Here is an 18,509-nt window from a genome sequence, read left to right as displayed (position 1 = left end):
ACTGATAATTTGTTGCAAAATGCACTACAAGGAAGATAGGTACCTACTAAGTAATTACTAATAGACTTAGTCACAACTTAGTGTCTGTTTTTTTATACTAAAAAGCTTTCTAAAATAGGTAATAGGGATTCGTATCATGTCTATTTAGAACCATGTAGAACCTTTCTACGTACAACTGCTAACAGTTAAAACAATTGAACATAATGATATTTATATTTATGTAGATAAGTATGACTATCTCTATTATGTATTTATGTTTAAAGAAACAAAATATTTACAGCTCACGGAGTCGATTATGTGTTTGTTGGTGAGATAACTTATCAGAGCCGTAAACTACAAATAATAATAATGAAAAGTTATCATAATCCGTTGGTACTTATTCCACTGTGATAATAACAATTATATTTTATGAGAAAATGTAACCTACGTCTTGTCTCGTGATGTGCAAAATCTAAGTAGTAAGTATACCTACTGTTCCAAACAAAAAGAATTTTACTTTTAATTTTAATTTTAAACATACATATAGCTGAACGTAGAACCTCCGCCTTTTTGGAAGTCGGTTATTAATAAAATATAAAATCACTATAGTTTACATTAATAGGTGCCCCCTCCTTGGAGTGTTTGGGTACCCCTTAGACCATTAATAAGAATCTAAGGGGTACCCCAATGTATTATACTACTCTATGGGGTACCCCCATTGTTAAAATATTAGTACCTACCGCCATCTCTTTTCTAAGAGTGACAAATAAAAGATGCAAGTTTTTGTAAAATAATTGTCTAACCAAATTATAAAACTCTATAAAATAAGCCTCTTCTCTAAATTTGTGTTCGTGAAATAAAAAAATATAGCTTTTTTATTTCTCATATTAGGCATCTCGCAGGTAATAAACTTTAATGCTAATGATTTCTTAGCCATCTGTTGAAGAATATCGGAAAGGTTTAATGTATTGCCATTAGTGCATTTTCAAATTAATAGTAAAAATGTAAAAAAAAACTTAAGGAAATAAAAGTCCAGGGAAATAAAGTACTCTGCTATTCATAATTAATGTTACATTTTTTTATAACTACAAAAAAACCAAACAAGTGTTCGTAGAATGGAACGTTATATCGCACACAATGAACCCATTCATAAAAAAACAGCTTTTACATTGCAACTTGATGGTGGCGCTGTTGCCCTTGTCATAATATTTATTCTTGCGATTTTAAACCCTATTTCTTTAAACTTAAAATAGTTCCTAAATCTGCCGCCAGCAAATAATAAATTTGTTGATGTGTAAGTTGGGCAGGTAAAAATCAAAGTCAAACAAACGAATTTCTTTTTTTATTCGAATTCGAGGTGTGGTGTTGAGTTGTCAGTTGTTGAGCGTTGTTTACGATGGCGCATATAATTTTCGAATATTTAACGCTTCTTTTGTCCATATCTACTATCGGTAAGTGAAAATAAAACTTATTTATCTAGACGTACTCGTTAGTAATGAAATTGATTTAGAATTTCTACGACTTCTTTCAGAAAACTAGTGCTAATTTATCTTTCGTTTTGTCAATTTGTGTTTATTATCGTCGTTTGAGATGAAACCGATACACATTATCATGAAAAAAGCAATTCAGTGGCAGTGGCATTATTCAAAATAAAAAATACAACAAATAAGGGCTTCTCTATATAATAAAAATAAGAAGGTAAATGATTAAAAAACTTTAGGAATGATAATTCTCAATACTCAGGTCTACTGTGTTAGATTTAGTCTGAAGAAATACTTTCGTATTGCTGTCTACAACAAGCAGTTCTGTCCTGTTTCGGTCTGAAGGTTTGCCGGTGAAACTACTGGCGGTTAAACTGTCTTGCCTAAACTATACTGCACTTTTTTATATTTTTTACAGGTTAGCCCTTGACTACAATCTCACCTGATGGTAAGTGATGATGCAATCTAAGATGGAAGCGGGCTAATTAGGATGAAAATCCATTTTGGTTACTACATGACATCATACCGAAACACTAAATCACTTGTTGGTTTGTCTTTGCCGGTAGGGTGGTAACTAGCCACAGCCGAATCCTCCCACCAGTAAAACCTCCTGAAGAATTACTGAACCTTAACTGCTGTTAACTATGCTTTGGGTTTATTTGTGCAAGGCTGTCCCTATAGCCTATATTTGGCAGTGAAATTACAGGCACACCAGACTCAACTTTGCTACAAATAGATTTGCAGACAGATTGGCGCAGTTCAGCCAATTTTAGGGACAGTATGTTCCAAAACACACCTTATATCTCAATCAGTTTGTTTTCAATGAGCTCCATGGTATTTATAAAGTTACTGGAAGCTAATGAAAAAAATATCATACAACAAGAAAAATTAGCTTATCCATACACAAATGTAAAAAATATTTTGTGCAAGTGAAATTGAGACCTCTATTACAGAATATTTTTTTTTAATGTTCCATCTACATGGTCAGACTTCCTTCCTTACAGGAGTCGGGATATAAAGCTTTAAACTACCACACTGCTCCTGTGAGAGTTGGCAGGTTTAGGGTTATAATAACAATAAATGATCAGTACTGGCATCAGATCAGCATTCTGACTGGTGGGAGGCTTCAGCCGTGGCCAGTTACCACCCTACCAACAAAGACGTACCACCAAGAGATTTATGTTTCCGGTATGATTTCATGTAGAAAACAAAAGGAGTGTAGATTTTATCCTACTCCTAACAAGTTAGCTTGTTTCCATCTTAGATTACATCATTACTTACCATCAGGTGAGATTGTATATGTATTTGCACTGATTTTTTTAGAAACAGAAAAGTTCATCATCATCATCAATCTCATAGTCTGACCCAAAATTCAAACCCTCGTTATCTGAAGTCATAGACCAACCGCTAGACCAAAGAGGCAGTTTCATCATTGTAGCCAATGATTTTATACTAATAGATATGTCACTAGTGTGTTGAAACTGAGAAAGAGAGGAAAATAATCCCGAGCACCCTGTATATGTATTGTATATCAGCTTTTTAAAAATTTCTGTCTGTTTTGTCTACAAGACCTGCATCCATCCAATAATGACTAACGCTAGTGTAGTGTTGACTACAGCCCAAAGGTGACTCTAAAACCCGTCCAGGTCCATCAGAACCGATTCATGCGTCTTATAATCAATAATAACTTGCATGAATATATGAAACAGTTCTCGAAAACTTATTTTTAGAGTTGTTGCCCCATCAGGTGATGCTTCTGTGACGCGGCTGAGGTGGTCCCATTAAGGAGCTTATACAATCAGAAAAAAGAACTGATTTTAATTGGCTAATGGGGATAGTATAGGCTATTTCCAACATCGAACCATCCATGGTTCCCTCAGGAATTGTAAAAAAACCTAATTTCACGCAAATGAAGAAGCGATAATCTATATTGTATGCATATAATTATGTCAATAAATACCTACTGATAAAAAAATAATAGCTTTGTTTGTTTTGCAGTGAATGGTCAGCGCACTCCGACTATCTCGCACATAACTCAAGAACAGATAAGGGATATCGGCAGTCAGGTTGACCTGGACTGCTCAGTTCACTACGCCCAAGATTATCCAGTGCTATGGGTAAGTTTCCTATACAGGACAAGCAGATGGGACATCTGATGTTAGAGTAACCATTTCCTGCAAAAGACCATCACTCTGTGAACTCTGTGAACATAACTACACTGTGTGATGTATATGATACCTTATACAAACTATCTGTTATACAAGATGCAAGATACTTTAACAAAAAGCATTTCAGATAATAGATACAAATAATTTCCTAAAAAGGTATTTTATTCTATCTTTCAAATACTTTTTAAAGATAAAATACTTTTGTAAGTAATCAACATTTACTTGAACTAGTTGACCAATTTTAAAAATTATTTCAATAGAAAGCTACATTATCAGCGAGTTTTGAAATTAGAGAATTTACCCCTTCTAAGTCTGATGAAGCAATAATTTGGTTGACGGCAATTTTTTTGAATTATCAACTAAATTTTAAAACGACGCGCTGCGTTCAGTTGCATTCGAAAAGAAAAACTGCGAATTTCATTTTAGTAAAAGTATCTTGGGGATTGGGAACAAAGTATCTTCAAAATGCTATATAGATATAGATACCAGGAAAATGTCATGTAAGATACATAATAAAAAAATAAAAAGCATTTCAAACACAAGATATAATATTGTAAATACGTATACTTTTATCACGCATAAGTCACATCTCTGCCTACACTGCACTGTCCTGTGCCTGACCTGACATAGGTCTAATGCTGCAGACAATGCTCCTCGCGCAGCTGCTCGTGCTGCCGCGAAGTTGCCCAGTCTATGCACACACTGCTCTACTTACGCAAATAATCGCGACGTCCCGTACTAGTCCTTTGACTCGTGTTCGCGCCGACAAAAGAGCGAGCAATGGGCAGGACAATTGGCATGAAATGCGACATTGCGAAAATGTAGCCAGACAACGAATATGTGAATTAGTAACACTGTAACCTGTTTTACTTGTTGATGTCACTGATGACTACAATCAGACGATCTAAATTATGCTGTCCTCTATTTCACCTCGTTCGTTATCAACCCATATTCGGCTCACTGCTGAGCTCGCGTCCCCTCTTAGAATAAGAGGGGTTAGGCCAATAGTCCACCGCGCTGACCCAATGCGAATTGGCAGACTTCACACACGCAGAGAATTAAGAAAATTCTCTGGTATGCAGGTTTCCTCACGATGTTTTCCCTCACTGTTTGAGACACATGATATTTAATTTCTTAAAATGCACACAACTGTAATGTTGGAGGTGCATGCACCGGACCGGATTCGAGCCCACACCCGTATCGGAGACATAACGGTCATATCCACTGGGCTATCACGGCATTCACCTCGTACTTACCAAAAATACCTAAAAATTCTAATGCAAGGTCACTTGCTCAAGAAGTATGCAGGTAACCAACGGTGTGCACAAGGTTTTTATTAGGGCAGGCACTAAATATAAAAGTGGAGACTTTGACAGGACTAGACAATTCAAATATGGGCTAGATTTGTGTACATAGGTAGGTATTGCATTTATACATGTATAAAGTGCACCCTACTGCAGATAACTATAATCTGGCACAATGCTGACTTGACCATTGACATTTAAAATATTATTAATAGCAATACAATGTCATAAATTTTTAAACAAATATTTACACAAACAACACATCTCTATCTAGTTCCAAAATAAACGTTTTCCATTTTTTTTAAACATTTTTCTACCAGCTGATTTCATCATAATTATATATATATATATAATTATGATGTATATCTTTTATATAATATTAATCTTAATATTATATAAAAACTAAAGGTTACTACATATCACAAAATATTGTTATTTGCTTGATCTACAAAGATGAAGTTTGGCATGAAGGTAGTTTAGAATTATAAGCCTAACAATACATTTAGAATTATTAGACTTAACAGATTTTGGGTCAGGGCTAGATTAAGCAGGTCTAAGGGCGGACGAAGCCATAATATAAATATTTTACATACATATAATCTTTGTTTTCTTTTTGTTGACACAATGAGCACAGCTGAACCGATTTTATTAGGACTTTTGCTGGATGATAGAGGATCATCCAGCAAAAGTCCTAATAAAATTGTTACAGAGCAATAATAGGCTACTTTTAAACCTGTTTGAAAAATGAATGTGAATGAATGATTTTTGATTTGACTTTATGGAACCCACTATTTTATAGTAGGTATCTAGACGGCATTCGTAGCGCAGTGCTATGCGCTATGATCCGGGGTTCGATCCCCGGCTAGGTCGATTGTGGTTTTCTTAATTGGTCCAGGTCTGGCTGGTGGGAAGCTTCGGCCGCGACTAGTTACCGCCTTACCGGCAAAGACGTACCGCCCAGCCATATTAGCGTTCCGGTACGATGTTGGGTATAATCCGAAAGAGGTGTGGATTTTAATCTCTCTTCCTTACAAGTTCCACGTCCATCTTAGATTGCATTATCACTTACCATCAGGTGAGATTGTAGTCTAACCTGCTAAGAATAATAAAAGCAATATTATTGTGTTTCAGGTGAAATATGATCGCCACAGAACAACTGAGGCGCTTCCACTGTCAACAAACTCTGGGCTGATCATCAGGGATTCCCGGTTCTCTCTGAGATATGATGCTGCCTCTGCTACGTACACACTGTCGGTAAGTAAAACTGTTTTTAATGATTCAATATGGTATAGTACATGAGTATACACTACCTCCTCTGTTCCATGGTTAGCTGGTTCAGATACGGAGAATGAGGTCCAGAGTTCGAATCTCGGGTCAGGCCAAAGAATATGTAATTGGGATTTTTTTACAAGATATATCTTAATAGCAGCTTGGAGTTGGGAAGTTGGCGGTGTTGGTAAAGCCCCGTGCCTCATAGAGAATGTAAAATTGTTGGTCCTGTGCATGAATTTTTCACTAGTTGTGTTGGTCTACTGTCCCATTGGACTATGAGAGCGGTAAAAGAGAGTGCACCTGTGCCTGAGCACACATTTGTGCACTATAATATGAGCACGTCCAGAAAGTAAATGTAATCGAACTCTTACAGCTGTAGAGAAGACTCTTTTGACATATTAGCAACACTGCCGCGTAGCCTGATCCCTACCCTTCAAAACGAGACTGATCCGAAGTTAGTGATCCGAAGTCCGAGTTAGTGTGTGTGAAAACTCTTAAATTATATTCCCAGTTGTCAGTCAGCTCTGCGGTTTTTTTTTTAAATTTGATACTTCAAGGGTCACTAGCAAAGGGACATGAAGGCAAGCGTCTGGCAAATGGGGATATCATTTCTCACATACTCACTTATGTATACTTGGTGTTAGATGGATTTTCATTATATAGTGTTCCAGCTATATCTCTATCTATCATCATGTGGGGTTATACTATGTATGCTATATCAATACCTCTATAAACAGGTCAAGGACATCCAAGAGACCGACGCCGGCTGGTACCAGTGCCAGGTACTGATCTCCGTCAGCAACCGCATCACGGCCGAGGTGGAGCTGCAGGTGCGCCGCCCGCCCATCATCTCCGACAACTCTACGCGCTCCATCATAGCCAGCGAGGGGGAGAGTGAGTGGAACTTTCTTCTTTCTTCTTCTGCTTCTCTACTTCTTCCTGTGCTAACATGGGACTACGACATTTCTCAACTTATAGCAGCACAGCTATCAAAGAAACTATATGAAAACAAAGATACTATTGTTTCAAATCCAATTGGTATTTAATTATCTCTCTCAACGACGTCGTCATTCTTTCGTGCCCTTTAATATGAAGAATTTTGGCATTGAGCATGACAGCGCCTTTTAGTATAATTTACCCTTTATTTCCCTGTAGCGCCGAAAGTAATGATCGCAGATATACCCTTTTTACTTCTACGAAACTGTCATCACCCCTATTGTAACTGACTATTTTTAGGCTGCATAAAATAATACTTGACTTGATAATGATTGACGAAATATATTCCTGGCTCAGGGACCAGTAGATCTCCTCCAATGCTGACATTTACAAGTATCATCATCGTCATCATTAACAACCCGGATCACTGTTGAGCACCAGTCTTCTCTCAGAATGAGAGGGATTAGGTTAGTCCATGCTGGCCAAATGCGGATTCGCAGATTTCACAGTCATAGAGAATTGAGAAAATTCTCTGGTATGCAGGTTTGTTCACGATGGTTTTCCTTCGCCGTTTGAGACACGTGGTGTTTATTTTCTTAAAAATACACAACTAGAAAGTTGGAGGTGCATGCCCCGGACCGGATTCTCTATCCGGAATCTAAGGCAGAGGTCATATCCACTAGGACACGTCTCACAATTACTATTAATTTATAAGTATATTTTAATGACTTATTTTTCAAGGTGCCCAAATGGAATGCTACGCTGGCGGGTTCCCACTGCCGAAGATCTCGTGGCGTCGCGAGAACAACGCCATCCTGCCCACCGGTGGCTCCATCTATCGGTTTGTTATATAGTCATCACAATTCACATATTTGATTTTAAAGTATACCTGTGCTAACAGTGGCGTAGCTAGGTAACTAAGGGCCCTGGTGCAAGTGAAAAAATGTAAATAAGACTTCGGAGTATTTTATTATTATACTTATTTAAAAAAAATGTCTTAATATGCGTTTATGTTCATGGAAAAACTGCTGAACGTCATACAGGCAACTATCACTATACCGATTACCTATGTTATCTGAAAAACACTAAACCTTCTGAAAAACACTTCTTGACGAAGCTTTTCGCTATAAGACCATTGACTGAAACGACTATCGGAACAATAATAATTGACTCAACATTCCACATGGCGGTAATCTCGTGAGCAAGGTCCAAGTATTTCGATAGCTTTTCCTTTTATTTTAAATGAGTTTATTTTTAATTTCAGTGGAAACATCCTCAAAATCACGTCCATCCACAAGGAAGACCGCGGGACGTACTACTGCGTGGCTGAGAACGGAGTCGGCAAGGGTGACCGGCGGAACATCAACTTGGAGGTGGAGTTTGCGCCCGTCGTCACTGTACCTCGGCCTAGACTTGGACAGGTGAGGCTTTAGATCCGTTTTTAGGGTTCCGTAGACCACAAGGAACCCTTATAGTTTCGACATGTCTGACTGTCTGTTCGTGGTTTAGCGCAAAGACTTATTGATAGAAAGCTGTAAATAAGCATGAGTATGTACATTATAAATGTGAACAATGTCGTTAAATAAAATCTTGATTTTTTTTTTTACGGTACTCCCTTACATGTAAAGTGGGAATGATTTTTTTTACTTGTTTGTATTATAGTGTGGGGTATCGTTGGATAGGTCTTTAAAAGATATGGGAGATCTTACACCAATATTTTTCGATTTAGAGGTTTGCTAAAGATAAAGCTTTTAAGAGCTAATTTTTTTAGTTATGAGTCAAGAGTCCCCGACACTAGGCAGGTTTTTTTTTTAATATGAGGTCTCCTATGATTCGATTGTTAATTAAAAACAATCACACACCCAAGCAGTGATAGCCCAGTGGATATGATCTCTGCCTTCGATTCGCACAACATAGGTTTGAATCTCACCCGGAGCATGCACCTCCAACTTTTCATTTGTTTGCATTTTAAGATATCACGTGTTTCAAACGGTTATTGTGAAAAACATCGTGAAAAAAATCTGCATTCATGAGAATTTTTTTATTTCTCTACGTATGTGAAGTTTGCTAATCCGCATTGGAAGAGCGTGGTAGACAAATTCGCTTGACGCCTTTCATTCCGAGAGGAGAGACATTCTATGCTAAACAAGCGTAATAAATGAAATTCAAGTGTAGAAAAATATATTATATCATATTGTGATGACTGTTTTTGCCAGAATAAATAAAAAAAAATTAAAAAAAAACACTCTTATGTTATTCAGGCCCTCCAATACGACATGGACCTGGAGTGCCACGTGGAGGCTTACCCGCCGCCCGCCATCACCTGGCTGAAGAACGAAGTGCAGCTGTCCAATAACCAGCATTATAGGTTAGTAGACTTTGGCCTCATTTGTCCACATATGGTTGTGTGATGAGAAGCCACATATGGCATTAGCATATGTGGCTTCACATTGTAATACTCTGGGCTTGAGTCCTGAGTCAGGCTGAAATAGTTTTTTTTTTTTATTTCTCGGGAGCAGCCCAGAGTTTAGTTGGTGAGGGTCTCAGACCAATTATAGAAGGGCCTGTGTCGCGCTCATAGTCACAAACAAAATTGTCTGTCGTTTTCTGAGGTAAACGATCTTAGATTTGGTATATATCTTATACTAAACTATAAGTTTTTGTCCGTTTTTTACACCATCCAACTACACAAAAAGGTATTTATACGGTGCTCTTTAACCGACGAACACGATTACGACTATTTAACATCGATTCTATAGAGACAGCTTTTATAATCCCAATAGATCGTCGATCATATACTTTGACAGAAACGTAACACCTAGCGAGGCAGGTCCTATACAATAGCTGGTCTGAGGTGAGGGTTCTTCGTTGGGGCGATGTCAAATTCGGTAGTTGTGTCGGTTAGAAAAATGCCTCATTAGTTCGTTGCGTTCTGTTGCGACGTTGCAGCGTCGACACTGCGTCGTTTTCGTATAATATTTTAAATAACGTTTTTTTTTATTCTTTACAAGTTAGCTCTTGATCATAAATTGTTTAGTGTGGGTATGGAGAACATGTCGGGCAGGGAAGGTGAGTGTTGATGCATTCTAAAGGGATCCCTTAAGCCCACACCCAAGGTCACAAGTCCTGGTACCTGCTCGAGGTGTTTCCTCTAGAAAGGTACAATCACTGTCGCTGCTACCCGTCACATCACATAAATGAGTGTACATTTCCAGGATCTCCCACTTCGCCACCGCGGACGAGTTCACGGACACCACGCTCAGGGTGATCACTATCGAGAAACGTCAGTACGGGCTGTTCACTTGCAAGGCGCAGAACAAACTGGGCACCGACGAGGGCACTGTTGAGTTGTTTGGTGAGTACTGTCTGTCTGTTGTGAAATTGGAGGTAACGATTTAGTAGTAATTTTTCGTAAAACGTTTATAAAAGGGTAATTTTACCACTTTCATGTTTTCATACTGTGACGATCGCGTAACCGCAAACGCGAATTACTAAGGAATTGAAACAACGCCATTTAGTGGCACTACGGCACTACTGCACAACTTTTACGCGATAGTCACAATATAAAAACTGCTTCTAGGCACACTGATAAGTGTCGGAAAGCCGATCTCAATGTGAAATGTTTATTAACAGAACAATCTAAAATGAGGGTATAAATCGCTTCTCAATTTACACCCAAATTAATTTGATTTCATTTATTTCGAAATTAATGACATTTTTAATTAATAAGCATAAAACGATTTTATATATTTTGGTTGATTAGTTCTCAATGAACAATTTAGGAAAATTTAAAAATAACTGGCAACTAGCCTATTGTATGTTAAACTTGAATGCGAGCCACATCAATGTGTTCCACATTTTATCTAAGAGCGAAGCCCTATTAGTGCATTATGTTGCGTCGACGCAATGTACGAGTAACACACTAGTAAGGCATCGCACTTGTTATTACATACTGCATGTCTATTGATAAATATCTCTATCGGAAATACTTTTTTTTTAATTACTCTTATATTCTAGTAGCGCTTGATTGATTTGCATGTTATTTGTTAAGCCGCGTACTCAGGGCCTGTCAAATATTCATATAAAATGTTCTGTATATCAATTTGACAGTTTTCCTAGAGATTCGACATTTTATATTGTCCTATTTTCACTAAATATGTCAAATTAGTGTCAATTCCTTAATAAAACTGTTGTCTGTCAGTTTGTCACTGATAATGCAATGGATTTTATGTCAAAGGGATTTATATGTCCAGGTTCGTTGAGCCCCTCTGGCAGTTAGTAAAGCTAGGTTTTCAACAGAGAGGTCATGGGTTCGATTCCCAACTCGATGAGTTTAGGATATGATATTTTCTAAATTCTCTGAGGTCTAGGTAGGTAGGTAATAGGACAGACGTACCGCTAAGCGATTTGATATACAACCACTCGTTAAAAGAGAAAACCAGTCTCCATACAAACTCAAAGTGGGCCCAATTTTGGACTTTCGCTTAAAAGTAGTTAGTAATATTGGCTGTTTTTTTTTAATTGTTTATATATTTTTGTGTTTTTTTTTCTTTTCCCGCGCATGCGTATAGAAACTATAATCCCGGTGTGCCCGCCCGCGTGTGGGCAGGCGCGGTACGGCGGCGCCACTAGTGTTAGCGCCTCAGAGTTTGTCGTGGCCTTCCTTGCGATCTACGCGCTTTGGCTGAGGTATGTATAGCTTTTTTTTTAATTGTTTTTTTTTTGTAAGTTCAGTGTAAATTTTCTAGTTGATGGGTGATGAAATTGCCAATTGATTTGTGAAATGGCATGGCTGTATATGCAGAGCCAGCATAGACAAAAGATTTCACCATGCCTAAGTTGCGCGACAGATATAATTTTGTCTATATTGCTCTCTCCTTCTTCCCATTGAAATGAAATATAACAGAAATACTCTCTTCCGTCTGTGGTGAACGAAAGCATAATTATCGCTCTGTTTCTTCCTATCACGATGAAAAATATAGTGTAAATATCGCTCTGTCTGTCGTCCTATCACAATTAAAGACATAGCATAAATATAGCTCTCTCTTTCTTTCCATCGCAATAAAAAAGATGGCATGGATGTTGCTCTGTCATTTCCTACATAAATATAGCTCTCTCTTCCCATCGCAATAAAAGAGATGGCATGGATATTGCTTTGTTTTTTCCTACATAAACATAGCTCTCTCTTCCCATCACAATAAAAGAGATAGCATGGATATGGATGGATAGCTCTGTCTTTTCAACATAAATATAGCTCTGTCTTTCTCCCCATCGCATTAAAAGAGATGACATGGATGTTGCATTGTCTTATTCTACATAAATATAGCTCTCTCGTTCTTTACATCGCAATAAAAGAGATGGCATGGAAATCACTCTGTCTTTTCCTACATAAATATAGCTCTCTCTTTCTTTCCATCGCAATAATAAAGATGGCATGGATGTTGCTCTGTCATTTCCTATATAAATATAGTTCTCTCTTCCCATCGCAATAAATGAGATGACATGGATATTACTCTTATCTTTTCATACATAAATATAGCTCTCTCGTTCTTCCTTTCGCAATAAAAGAGATGGCATGGATATCACTCTTGCAATGCGATGGGTCGAAAGAAAGGGCAATGTTGTTAAAATAACCTCGTTATATGTATATTTCAATGCATCTCAATACCAGCACTTGAAAATTTGAACGTGCCCAACTTCAAATTGTCATACTCTTCAACGAAAACTTACATTTGGACTTTAATTGATTGAAAATAATTGTGCCTCTGAGTATATTTGTCAATTAATATTTTTTAAACTATTTTTGGTTGTGTAGCTTGTTGTCTATAGTATTTCTGATAATATATTTTTATTATCCATTGGAACTCTGATATTTTTTTATCATTATATTTTATTTATTTAGGGTAAACCGCATAACTTAAACAAGGTGCTATGATGGCCAAATATTTAAAAGCAACAGAATTTAGTACACGGAAATTTTTGCGATATGTCGCTCTCGCTGTTCTTTATCGCCTACTTTATACCTCAGCGATGTAGAAGTGTATAACCGCTAAATGGTAGAATGGTTTACTAAATCGTTCGCCTACTCACCATTAGATGACGTGGCACACTAAAAAGTGGTTTCCGAAGTTCGCCGAATCGACGTCAGATGGCGCTACATCTTTAACACGTACAATAACATTGCGCTTCGAAGATTCCTGCTCGCATAATGACGTCGGCCCATACTACGGCGTAATGTTAAGACCTTACTTCATAGGATCATTTCTATAGTAAGCTCTTCACGAGACTCACACAACATGTGAGACCTTATCAGCCATGTTGATGAGATGTGGCGCGGTGTCCTGAGCGTGAGACGGACGATGACTGGTGGGCATCAGTCTTCGATGATCGTTCACTTGACCCCTTCGGGGGTTGGGCGTGGGATGCTGTCGCTTTCTGAGTGGCTTTTTGAACCCCTTTTAAATAACAGAGTTACACGTATATAGGTAGGGTACACGTATAGTAACCTACCAACCCTACAACAATCAATATTGTTATTATTACATTTACCAACCCGCTGGCCTATTTCCTATTTTTAACTGACTTCCAAAAAGAAGGACGTTCTACGTTTGGCTGTATGTAAGTTTTTTTTTTGTGTTTACTATCAACTATATCATCGGCATATCACCGCCTTCAAACAGATCAATACATCTTTGAAATCGGGTAATTTAAAAAAAAAACCGGTTGTCTGTATAGTCGGTTTACTGACGATAGTTGAACTTGACAACGTCATAAAAAAATACTGATGGATTGGTTGCATTTTTCAAAAGAAAATGTTCTTTTTTTCTAAAATACTGTTTAATAATCTTCATAGACCAGAATATACTTTATTTCTTGTAAAAAAGTTGGTAACCCTAGAGAGAACGACGCATGACGTCATCTTTTTTCGAGTGTGCAGCCGGCTCCATCGAATTATAAGACGTTGTCACGTCAAAAGATTTTTATATTTATTTTCTGTCGATAGTTGTCTTGTATGTGTATTTAATTATTATTATTGTTATTTATCAGAGAATCGCTGATACCAGATGTTAACTTCTGTCTTGTCTGTGTATTTAATTATTATTATTATTTATTACAGAGTCGCTTATACCAGATATTAACTACTCTGGCCTAAGATTGGACCCGCAGATCTACGGAAATTCGGCGTCGCGGGTACATAATATCATGTCGTTCGGAACATTTCTCACCACATATCTCCAATATATCGTATGTAGACAATAATTTATGTGCACTGACGAAAAACAAAATTATATTTTAATTTATAGATCTGACAAGTAATTATACAGGATTGTGTTTATAACAGGGACCCAAAAACTTAATTTTCATCAAATTTGAAAAAAAAACTTTTTTATTTTCATAAGAAATAACCATTAAAAAATGTTAAAAGTCTACCTGTATAATTAAGCAATTCTTCTAAAGACTGTACAATCTAACTTTATTAAAACATCTGGATCCAAAAAGAACAATAAAAATCGAAATATCCAAATATACTTTGTACTTTACCACCATATACCAAGGAAAAAAACAAATCTTAATTGCAACTACGTACAAATGAATCTAGTTTTAAATATAATTATTTAATATATATTTTAATTATATATGTGCAGAATGTCAAGATTTTTATATAGGAAATGTTCTTTAGTTATGATATTAATAGTCTTCCTGGATCTGTAGCCAAGTCACACATCATCTCTTTCTACAAGCGCTAACGCTTCGAAAGCTAAAAATGTATTTAAATAACATATCCGTTTGACAGGTTGACCACGTGACCTATCAGTAACGAATGTCATCTCCACATATTTTTTTGCTTATCGAAGCGTTAGCAAAGAAATGATAATTGTCGTGTTAACTTGCCACATGGCTACAGAACACGTAGATTCTGGTGGATTCTACAAATGCCAAAGCGTCGAAAATTGAAAAATGTAGGAGAATGACATTTACTTGGTCACGTGATCAAGTTCGATCGGATCTGTCATTCCCATACATTTTGTTAGTTTTCGAAGCGTTAGCGTTTGTAGAAAGAGAATCGACGTGTCACATGGCTAAAGCCTCTGATTTGGATTCATCTATCAAAAATCCATATATTCGCAAACTTATAACTATTGTACGATCCAGTTTTAATTACGTGTTCTGTTTTCTTTTCCTTATAACTATTAAAGCAATTGTAGAGATTTGATTTGGCGATTGTAGTTTTAAGTAGTTCGTAAACGGGCTAGTTTTTGTATTCGTTATATGCGTTTTTCAGACGTGCTATACAAACTTACTGCAGCAGTGTAGAATGTCTTAGGTTCGGTTCCCGACAAGGGTCTAATTAGTTTTTTTTAATTGTTTTTCGGCCGCGGCTCGTTACCTCTATCGGCTTTGTAGTACCAATCAAGCGAATTAAGCGTACGCTTACACTATGTATACCAGTGAGGAGTTGTATACTCAGCGGCACAATTATCCACCCATTTTAGTATACTCGCGCATATTAAAGTGGGCGGATAATTGTGCCTCGTGAGTATATAATTCAACTATACTACGTGCTATATAGTCTTAGACTACATCGTCACTTGATACTGAGTGAAATAGTAATCGAGCGCTTTGAAGTTGAACAAAAAACATTTCATACTAAAATTTTATCATATTATTTAGCCTTTTTACGAACATTGTAATATATTTTAGTAACTTTTCATGATGAACTCAATATCTCATTTGATTGCCATTTTTATTCAATACCAATGTTTTATTCATAGGCAGCTTGTAGCGTTTTAAATATAATTACATACAATATCTATAATAAATAAGAAAATTTTTAACGTATGCAATCCAAAATGAGACATTTTACAAATGGATTTAATTAATAAGATATTTTGAAAATCAATTAATTATTCTTATATCAGACAAAACTTTCATACTTTGACTTGGATATTAATTAAGTACTAGAATAGTAGAAATTTATAGAGATCTTTAAGAAACCCCTTTTTTATAATGTGTGTGTACTTTGTATATTTTTGTATTGATGGCAATATAGTAATAGACAGAATAGATTTAGTCAAATGCTGATAAATAATAAATATTACATTATTCTTGAATAATAATTACTTCTAGTTGCTGAAAATCTCATAATCTTAGTTTAAGTTGTGGTTTTCCTAAATAGGCTAGTATTTTTGGCAGTTTTTCTCCAGTAATTGTTTGAAAAAAGAGGGTAGAATCTCATAATTTTGATTTAATTTTATAATTTAGATGCCCTTAAATGTCCTAGTTAATAGTAAAAGATGATAAATAATAGGAAAAAAATAAGATTCAGTCTTGAAAAATTATTTTTAGGTACTAAAAATGTCAGAATCTTATTTTAACTCGTGGTTTTCATAAACAGGCTAGTTTTTAGCAGAAAAGAGGGTAGAATCTCAAAATGTTAATTCAATTTTAGAATTTAGATGCCATTTAATTTAATTTGGAACTTTTTAAATACAATCTGAATCTTTCATTTTATCTGAATAAATGGTATTTACAATGTAATTTTTTTTATACCAATCTCGCTTCAATTAACATGATACTTATAAGAACTCACCAATGTTCAGCATTAATGAAAGACTGGTTTTATACCAATTTTCGTAAGCAATAATAATTTTGAATGATTAAAAGTAGTAACGAAAATGTGTTCGTCTGTAACTTGTGTGTTAATTCCATCCATTTTTTTTGTGTCTTAGTGTAAGTTTTTCTATGTGTATTGACATACTATTACTATTTCGTCGAGTCTTCGACTGCGCAGTACAGTGGTGAGGGTATGACGTCAGAAGGGGCGATAGAGGCGCATCCATAGATAATATACTATGGAAGTCGTAGACAGAGAAGTCAATTGACAACTAATTAGCGTGGCGTTATATGTAAAATATATACGATTATGACGGTAAGCGTATGATGTCAGAGGGGGCGATTTTTTCAACACTTTTAGAAGAAAATGGCTCATTGGCGTGGCGTTTTATATATACACGATTATATGACATCCCAATACACAACACTGAACGTATACAAAAGTAATACAATTACCTCGAAAAAGAGCACACATGTTGTGTGAGCAAAGAAACAAGACAAGGCGACAACGATGGTCCAAACGAGAAAAAACGCATTGTGTGTTGAATTACTGTGTCAAGTTGTTGTAATTTATGTCTGTCTATTTAGTTATCTGTCTACGAAGGAAGCATTCTATACTTATTGCTAGACGCGCATGGTTTTGCCTGCATCTCTGTCGCTCTTCTCTACACCTCTGTACTGCGAGTTCGAAGACTCTGTGCGGGTTGCTAGTAGTTTTTTAACTTTGATCTGAATTTTAGAAAAAATGTCTATCTTTACTTAGTAAGTTAATATTTAATTAATTCCAACGTGCTGCATTCCCAGTTAATAATTTTAAACATTCGCTGCTTAATGTGTTTTAATGTGAAATTCCGACTTATTATTAAAATAGCACTAGCTTGCGATTACCAGTGTTTTATAGTGATTTTGTTGCAATAAAGGTTTTGATAAAACTGTTGAATTTTATTTTCTTCCTAACTTTTTGGAGTTTACTTCTTAAGAATCGATTTTTTATATATAGCCCAAATTATGGGCAGTGAAATTCGATGAACGAACGACGTTTTGTGGTGCGCAACCTATTCTGCGCACCTTTCACCGTGCGTGCACCGTGTGCCAACAGCGTGCTGCTCCTCGGTTACCTTTCACTTTTCAGCCGTAGTATTGCGACGTACATAGTGTATGCTGTGGGGCAACATACACCTATTTAGACAGTCGATTAAAAGAGTAAATTCTATTCGTGACACACTTTCTTAATCTTTATTTACCTCAAGTTTTGCAATCTTCTGAAAGGTAATGAATAGAAGTATAACTTCTTATTTATAGGAAGAAATTAAAAGTTGTAATCTGTAAATAACATAAACACAACTAGTATGCCAATAGCAAAAATAAAAAGTTTGGTAGGAACAAAGCAGTTGTAGGCGGATTAAGGGGCAGATTAAAATAATACATATTTTCTGTGACTGAAGTGGTAAGTACTTAGATACATAGATAATAGGGTAAGTACTTACATTTTGTAAACCAACTTATTTGTAGACAGAGATGGTTCTCCAGGTTCTCCCTCTATAGTCCATAGTCTACTTTCAAATTTGCACCACGATATTTTCACAGACTATATTATTTAAATGACCTTTTTATCAGGTACTTGTACCGAATCGTAAATCTATGTTTTTAACAGACTTCAAAAAGTGACAAGTGTATATTTCAATGTCAGTAGAAAGAAAACATTGAACGCTGACGATTTGAGTTTACTGCATAGCCAGAAACACATGAAAGTA

General features: G+C 36.2%; 1 protein-coding gene and 1 non-coding gene across 2 annotated transcripts; both read left to right on the top strand.

Annotated features, from left to right (window-relative positions):
• The first annotated feature begins 1,270 nt into the window (after positions 1 to 1,270).
• On the top strand, positions 1,271 to 17,687 carry LOC112047607 (lachesin). The gene is made up of 10 exons (XM_024084760.2): positions 1,271 to 1,430; positions 3,459 to 3,577; positions 6,064 to 6,186; positions 6,942 to 7,098; positions 7,882 to 7,981; positions 8,405 to 8,561; positions 9,402 to 9,508; positions 10,356 to 10,495; positions 11,712 to 11,829; positions 14,258 to 17,687. Exons 1-10 carry the CDS (start codon positions 1,376 to 1,378, stop codon positions 14,277 to 14,279), a joined length of 1,098 nt encoding a protein of 365 aa, XP_023940528.1. The 5' UTR covers positions 1,271 to 1,375; the 3' UTR covers positions 14,280 to 17,687.
• LOC112047631 (small nucleolar RNA U3) lies at positions 13,380 to 13,584 on the top strand. Its single transcript, XR_002886968.1, has one exon. It is a non-coding gene; the product is annotated as a small nucleolar RNA U3 (small nucleolar RNA).
• Positions 17,688 to 18,509: the final 822 nt, after the last annotated feature.

This window comes from Bicyclus anynana, chromosome 8 (genome assembly GCF_947172395.1).
Source record: "Bicyclus anynana chromosome 8, ilBicAnyn1.1, whole genome shotgun sequence".
NCBI classification, from domain to species: Eukaryota; Metazoa; Arthropoda; class Insecta; order Lepidoptera; family Nymphalidae; genus Bicyclus; species Bicyclus anynana.
This window is presented reverse-complemented; position numbering and strand designations above follow the sequence as displayed.